The 8,380-nt window shown below is 37.4% G+C and overlaps 1 protein-coding gene across 1 annotated transcript; it reads right to left on the bottom strand.

Annotated features, from left to right (window-relative positions):
- Window positions 1–4,589: 4,589 nt before the first annotated feature.
- Window positions 4,590–8,380, bottom strand: LOC123692968 (heat shock 70 kDa protein cognate 4). The gene is made up of 3 exons (XM_045637820.1): window positions 8,227–8,380; window positions 7,543–7,750; window positions 4,590–6,433 (listed from the first exon to the last, which is right to left on the bottom strand). The coding sequence occupies exons 2-3, from the start codon at window positions 7,748–7,750 to the stop codon at window positions 4,668–4,670; spliced, it is 1,974 nt and encodes a 657-aa protein (XP_045493776.1). The 5' UTR covers window positions 8,227–8,380; the 3' UTR covers window positions 4,590–4,667.

Raw genomic sequence — 8,380 nt, 5'->3', positions numbered from 1 at the left:
GCTCCATTTGGTTTATTTACCTAACCACTGTCACCCCTAAAGTGTAATAAACGGATGAACCGATTTCGATAAAACATTACTAATTGTAATTCACACGTTGCTCTTTCATATTTTGATATGCCGCTTGAGATATTATTTGACCACATTCGATTATTGTTCATTCCCACTTTTACCGCTGTAATCTGTGCTGTAATCTAATAAATGGAAAAACCGATTTGGATAAAAATAGAACTATAACTGTACTTCACCCGTTATGCACTTTCATTTGATATGTCACTTAGGTATACTTGACAACAATCGTTTCTTTCATTCCAACTTTTACCAATATATAGGTATAGTAAATGGATGAACCGATTTTGATTAAATATGTCCAATTATACTTTACACGTCAATACGTCATGCACTTTCATTTCATATGTCACTTGAGTCAAAATTCATTTTTTTATTACCTAAAACTTTTATATCGTATATCAAATAAATGGATGAACCGATTTTGATAAAATTTGATTTATTGTTACTGATAGGTCGTTCGCTTTCATTTAATATATCACTAAAGTATATTCGATAACTTTAGTTATTTTCATTCCTACTTTTACCTCTATATGCATTAGGGTGGAGTGATAATGTATGAAAGAATTTTTTTTTTGTTTTTTTCAAATGGCATAGCGACAGAAAGGTGCCTTTTAATGAGTGAATTCAGCATTCAAAATATTGTTTACGTGTCTTGATGTTTTGAGGTGCCCCAACGCAATTGAAAATTATAAAAATATGATTTTTTAGCAAACTTTGATTTATTTTTTAATCACAGTATTTTTATGGCCTTCAAGTCTATTACATATATTATAACAAACTTCTTTGTGATACATTAAATAATAGCCTGATTAGTTGTTTTAACGTTGTTTTCATTAATGTAAATAATATTATAGAGGAATGAAAATATCAGAAATAAGTAATTATTTAGTACTAGCTGCGGTTTCACCCGCGTGGCTCCGCTCCTGTTAATCTAAGCGTAATGATATATTATAGCCTATAGTCTTCCTCGATAAATGGGCTATGTAACACCGAAAGAACTTTTCAAATCGGACCAGTAGTTCTTAAGATTAGCGCGTTCAAACAAACAATATCTTCAGCTTTATAATATTAGTATAGATTATAATATTAGTATAGATAAGGCTGTTTTTTTTTTCAAAATTAGCCCTTGGCAGTCGTGATACTGATACTCTTGCCATTATAAAATCATTTTGTTTACTTTCTCAACAAACTGCACTTGAAGCTTCTGTCACCAATTTGATAATATGCTTTACGGCCTGGGTAAGGCATAGAAAATCTTTGATATTCTGAAACATAGTTAAACCGCTTTTCACGATGTCTTTTAAGGTTTCTTCAGATAAATTAGAAGTCAGAGGCTCAGTTTTCTTACATTCTTGCCACATAGTTAAGTCGGTATAATCTTTTGAGCAAGTACAAGAGAAATTAGAGAGAAGAGAGTTAAAAAAATGCATTTGCAACTTCAAATATCAATTAACCTTTGGTACTGAATGACAAAATACTTAATTATCTTTTCTTGTTCTTTTTTGTTCGTTTGTCGATCTTGATAAGGTTTTAATTAAGCGTCTATATTTATCGAATATGATGTGTCGAATAAGTTGTAGTACTCTGTTAAAGCTAACCACCGCCACCGCCACGCATCAAACATTTCCGAAGCTAATCTTTCGGATAAATCATGAATTTTGTTATTTTATCAGGTTTAAATTCATATCTAATAAATAAGTAATAGTTTCTTTAGCATCAGTATAAGTTGGTAATTGAGACACTGGGTACTTCTCTGGCAAACAAAATACAGGACAACATATCGTTTGTCGTATTTTGACTTGCAACATTTTACTGTAACAAAGCGAAATTATAGATCGAGCTCACATCAAAAATATTAAATTATGATCTTAATTGTATTTACGTGTAAAATTTAATTTAGAAATATTACTAACATTAGTGTTATTTCCTTAACGGCACTGTTTAAAATCAATGTTTCCTACACTAAGAGTCGGCGCAAACGGGCCACCGACCAGAGCCACTGGTAGCCAGTGATAGCCACTTTTTATATATTGAAATATTGTGTATTCTGTGTCTTCCCGTTGGCAACCAACGAGATAACACAGAATCTGATTTAGCGTTAATTTGTCAAAATTAAACTTAAATGATTTTCGACGAAATTTTTTGATTTTCTGAAAGTTCATGATGTTGGGGGCACCTCTAAATGTATCATCTGCAAAGTATAATTTTGCATGTGTATTTATAAGCAATAATTACATCTTTTTACAGGTATGCCGAAACGAAAATGAAAAAAAATATTTTTCACTCCACCCTAATATGCATACCTAGGTATAATAAATGGATTAACCTATTTTGATATAGTTTATCTAAGAACCAGCGTCGGAAAATATGCTGCCTAACAAAAAAACTGCATCTAATTACCTGCTAGCGAGCTACGGTGGCACAAACAGACACACATAGCGGTCAAACACTTATCACCCATCTTTTTGCGTCGGGGGTTAAAAATATTATAATACGCCATAATTTAAATTAACATTTTATGTATAAAATTTACCTAAAAATAATCATAATTTTAATTTGACCCCTCCCCCCCTACTACCTCATAATTTTCTAACTACCTAATGCTAAAAACAAACAAATAAAATTGCTGGACCTTTTATTTAATGTGAGCATAACAGCTGATGTAGGCCTTACATAATGTACCTACATTACTTGCTCTGCGTAATGTACGACTGACTTCTTTGCTGGACCTTTATTTTTAAATGTCAACATAACAGCGAATGTAGGCCCTACCTCTATAGGTCGACTAGTTTCTTGCCCCGACTCAAGCCCCGACTACAAGCATATTTTGACAAAATTACAACGCATGAACTAAAGTAGATCGATAAAAATAATCGCAATCATTGACGACACTAAAAATAGTACTAAGCTTGACGTCATTACAATATTTTTAATTTTGTCTTATAGTACCTATTGAACTCTATTAACCGTCGTTTCGAAAAACGACAATTCTCAATTTGTACTAGCCATTTTTACTATTTCAAATGTAGGGAACATTTGAAATAGTAAAACCTAGATTGAAGATACATTACATTACAGTACCTATTGTATTTTTATGAATGAAATACACCTACCTACCTACTTCCAAAATATATTGATGCAATCCTAAAACTTACCTACCCTACCCTAAGTAATAGATTGAAGACACAGTTGTACTGATTAATTTCATTTCCCTACATTTGAAATAGTAAAACCTAGATTGAAGATACAATATTGACGGTATTGATTACCTACCTACCTACCTAATTTCTAGATATATCTAGACATTAAAATCGTTCGATCTATTAGTAATTTTTAACGTAGGAAGTAGGTAGATTTTTAGTAGGTACCTACTACCTAGTAAGTGGGTTGGTAATAAAAATCTACCTAGGTAGTTTAAAAATTGTGAAACAATTCACAGGTTCATTGTCCTACTCAATCTATCCTACATCTGCAGCAAGCTTCCTTGATCTTGCTTCACTATGGTACACCATTTATTATAGTAGTTATGTACAGATTTTATTTTAGTCAAATCAGTGCAGAAGTTCTTATAAATGGTTTCATAATTACTAATCATGTTAAAATAGTTGTTCTAGAATTTGATGAAATTTTGTACTTCGATTTTTCATATATCAGGATACATCGCCCATTTTTGCAAGTGACTACAGACTACCAAGCTGATTTTCCGTTTGTAGCTTTATTTTGATGAGACACCGAATAATTTCGTGTACGAAACTCTCGATTGTGGTAGCTAAGGGCGTATTCAGAAAGAAAGCTTGAAACTTATAAGCGCTTATCGGCGCTTGTCAATGCTCAAACCAGCTTGTCAAAACCAGCATTGACAAGCTTGTCAAAACCAGCATTGACAAGCACCGATAAGCGCTTATAAGTTTCAAGCTTTCTTTCTGAATACACCCTAACAGAGATAACAAGGATAAAAATTTTTGATTTGATGGTTCTCAAATATTTATTACCTACGCAATTTGTAGGACAATATGTCTGTTGAATTATATAAACATTAACTAAGTGAAAACAAAAAAATCAGCTTGTTAGTAATCATTTATGATTACCTCGTTATCGATACACTTTGGAAAGGGGGACTCTTTGAACAAACCATAGATTTTGTAGGACAAATATTTTTTCGAATAATAATTTAGGTAATTATCTTGAGATTGAACAAAAAAAAATGAGTTAGTAATAAATATTTGAGAACCATCAAATCAAAAATTTTTATCCTTGTTATCTCTGTTAGCTACCACAATCGAGACTTTCGTACACGAAATTATTGGGCGTCTCATCAAAATAAAGCTACAAACGGAAAATTAGCTTGATAGTAGTCACTTGCAAAAATGGGCGATGTATCCTGAACTATTAATTGTATTGAGAATATTATGTATTGTCTTGTACTGTATAAAGTTTCAGAACACATACATAGCCATTTATTTTGAATAATTCATCATATTGTGTATCTTGTGAGAGTATGAAAGAAAACAACAAAATAAGTTACATCATTTATTTTGAATCAGGAGGAGTAACACCTTATCGGAAAGGATCTTATATTGTGAAAAGTGGAATGTTTAGTCAACCTCTTCGATGGTGGGGCCTGCTCCGCCACCGGGCGCCGCGCCAGCAGCTCCGGGGGCTCCGCCGGGGAAGCCGGGCATGCCGCCGGGCATACCGCCGGGCATGCCGCCCGGTGCTCCGCCCGCGCCCTGGTACAGCTTCGTGATTATCGGGTTGCACACGCCCTCCAACTCCTTCTGCTTGTGCTCGTATTCCTCCTTGTCGGCGAGCTGGTTTGAGTCGAGCCATTTGATGGTGTCGTTGCACTTGTCGAGGATGATCTGCTTGTCAGAGTCCGTGATCTTGTCCTTGAGCTTCTCGTCCTCCATGGTCGACTTCATGTTGAAACAGTACGACTCGAGAGCGTTCTTCGCCTGGATGGTCTCCTTCTGCTTCTCGTCCTCGTTCCTGTACTTCTCGGCCTCGTTGACCATGCGCTCGATCTCCTCCTTCGACAGGCGACCCTTGTCGTTGGTGATCGTGATCTTGTTCTCCTTGTTCGTCGACTTCTCGACGGCGGATACGTTCAAGATGCCGTTGGCGTCGATGTCGAAGGTGACCTCGATCTGAGGAACGCCTCGTGGCGCGGGGGGAATGCCGGTGAGCTCGAACTTGCCCAGGATGTTGTTGTCCCTGGTCATCGCACGCTCACCCTCAAACACCTGGATGAGCACTCCGGGTTGGTTGTCGGAGTATGTGGTGAAGGTTTGAGTTTGCTTGGTGGGAATGGTCGTATTACGTTTGATGAGGGTGGTCATGACGCCTCCCGCGGTTTCGATACCGAGCGAGAGGGGAGTCACGTCCAACAGAAGAAGGTCCTGAACTTCCTCGGACTTGTCGCCGTGCAGGATGGCAGCCTGAACGGCAGCTCCGTATGCGACGGCCTCGTCAGGGTTGATGGATTTGTTGAGCTCCTTGCCGTTGAAGAAGTCTTGAAGGAGCTTCTGCACTCTTGGGATACGGGTTGAACCTCCGACAAGTACGATATCATGTACTTGGGATTTGTCCATCTTGGCGTCGCGCAGCGACTTCTCGACGGGCTCCATGGTGGATCTGAAGAGGTCAGCGTTCAGTTCTTCGAAACGCGCCCTCGTGATGGAGGTGTAGAAATCGATACCCTCGAACAGAGAGTCGATTTCAATGCTGGCCTGTGTGGATGAAGAGAGAGTTCTCTTCGCCCTTTCACAGGCGGTTCTCAGCCTACGGAGGGCCCTCTTGTTGGTGGTGAGGTCTTTCTTGTATTTCCTCTTGAACTCTTGGACAAAGTGGTTAACCATGCGGTTGTCGAAGTCCTCGCCTCCCAAGTGAGTGTCTCCGGCGGTAGACTTGACTTCGAAGATACCATCCTCGATGGTCAGGATGGACACGTCGAAAGTACCACCGCCGAGGTCGAAAATTAAAACGTTACGTTCTCCACCTCCCTTCTTGTCTAGACCGTACGCAATCGCAGCAGCAGTTGGCTCATTGATGATTCGGAGAACGTTCAGGCCAGAGATGGTACCCGCATCTTTCGTGGCCTGTCTTTGTGAGTCGTTGAAGTACGCTGGAACCGTGATTACTGCATTCTGCACTGTTTTGCCAAGGTATGCCTCAGCTGTTTCCTTCATTTTTGTAAGTACCATTGAACTGACTTCTTCTGGGAAGAATGTTTTGTCCTCGCCCTTGTATTGTACCTTGATCTTTGGTTTGCCACCATCGCTGATGACATCAAATGGCCAGTGCTTCATGTCTGCTTGCACTGTAGCATCCTCGAATTTGCGACCAATAAGACGTTTGGCATCTGTAACAATAGAAAACAACTGTTGTAGAACAAAGCTCATTTCAAGCAATTTTGACTAAATTTTATAAATTCTCAGATTAATTTTATCATTCAATATTTTCAGAGACTCTAGTCTAGTATATTGGTTATCATCATAAAAAAATTGTTGCAGGCTTGGTTAACATTTCATAAATTTCGTTTTCTAACTATTAACTAACTATTAAGTTTCTTGCCCTGGCTCGGCATGAGTAATAAACAAAGACTGATTTATATATGACTAACAAATTAAATTAATAATATGATTGACCAAGTTAGATTAGTATAAAAAATAGCAGTAATATTCTCAATGTAAAATGCATTCTAATGGAAATATATTTTTTAGAATCTATCAAATTTATTGTTACCAACAAGTTTTATTTATCAATCCCATCAAAAATGTGTATGATACTCATCAATCAAAATTTTTATCAATGGATATAGAGTGAAGTTCCGTGTCCCCGTAATGGGGTAAGGGGCTGATGCATTATGCATATTATATCTGTTTCACTGATTGATATTCTTTAAGGACAAGTAGGTCAGCCTTCTGTGTCCTACCAGGAAAGGTTTTTTCTGTCTCCACCGGGAATCGAACCCAGCCCCTCGGTTCTATGCTCACGCGTCAACCACTGTACCAAGGAGGCGGCTATCAACGAATATAAGCAAGATAAAAGCTTGAGATAAATTCTTATTTAGTCTTTATTCTTTCATCATCATTATTTTAGGATGATATACAAATTCTGAATTTTATAATGATAGCATAAAAGTCTGCGGTCTGCGGCCCGTCTCGGACTTGTACCTTTATTCAACAATATTCATATAAAAAATGAATTGTGATTTAAGTACAAAATATTAAAATTAAATGATTCAAGTTTCATATTTATACAAATATTCAAGGCCGTCTTTGTTTTTATAATCAATCATCATTCATTTACACTTTATCAATGAATGATTTTTAACCTCATTAAATTTTTAAGGTCATACACGTGCAAAATGCATAATTCTGTACATCTTACATAAGTACATTGGCGTGCAACAAATAACTTGCATAGACTTAAATCCTTTGTTACCTAACCGCGTCGTAAAATACGTACCGAAAATGGTGTTGTTGGGGTTCATAGCCACCTGGTGCTTGGCGGAGTCGCCGATGAGACGCTCGGTGTCTGTGAAGGCAACGTACGAGGGCGTTGTCCTGTTGCCCTGGTCGTTGGCGATGATTTCCACCTTTCCATGCTGGAACACACCCACGCAGGAGTAGGTGGTACCCAAGTCGATACCTACGGCTGGTGCTTTTGCTGCCATCTGCAAATAATCAGATTGTTATAGCGTGGGACATACGCATTGCCGACCGAGCGGCCATAACGTAAAATCGATACGAACGTTCGAGAAAACTACCAGTTTATGTGTATAGTGAAATAAACTGAAACTATTCACTACCGTAACGCAAATGCAATTACACGCGATTACTATTTAAGCCTTTTATGGGTTAAGTCCAAACACGTGGGAATTAAATGACAACCCACGCCAAATGGAGGACCATATCGATTTTTAATCATTTCAATAACCACATTTATGTAAAATACGAGAAATTAACGAGATTTTCAGTAAAAGTTAACGATAGTTAATGTGAGTCACTAATCATTTATGGAGGAGTTCAAGGATCTTCCGCTGGAAATTTTTCCCTTTGGAATTTCTTTGAAATTACATCAGTTAAGGAAAAATTATTTAGTTTATACACAAAATTCACATTAACCAATAGATATAGAAAATCAACTTACTGTGTATGCTTTATAATTATTATCACTTCAATAGACTTAAATAGTAGAACACTTAGCAAAGGTGCGCGATTGTCGGCCTCTTTTCACGAAATAAGATGGCGCACACGATCGACCAACTATTTTATATGGACGCGCGTAATCACTCGACGTCACT

This window comes from Colias croceus, chromosome 7 (assembly GCF_905220415.1).
Source record: "Colias croceus chromosome 7, ilColCroc2.1".
In the NCBI taxonomy this organism is placed as follows: domain Eukaryota; kingdom Metazoa; phylum Arthropoda; class Insecta; order Lepidoptera; family Pieridae; genus Colias; species Colias croceus.
This window is presented reverse-complemented; position numbering and strand designations above follow the sequence as displayed.

Excerpts from the sequence above, each read along its gene's own strand:
- LOC123692968 (XM_045637820.1), bottom strand. The coding sequence starts at position 7,750 with ATGGCAGCAAAAGCACCAGCCGTAGGTATCGACTTGGGTACCACCTAC. Across the intron at positions 6,434-7,542 it reads CCCCAACAACACCATTTTCG|ATGCCAAACGTCTTATTGGT; the intron begins GTACGTATTTTA and ends CTATTGTTACAG.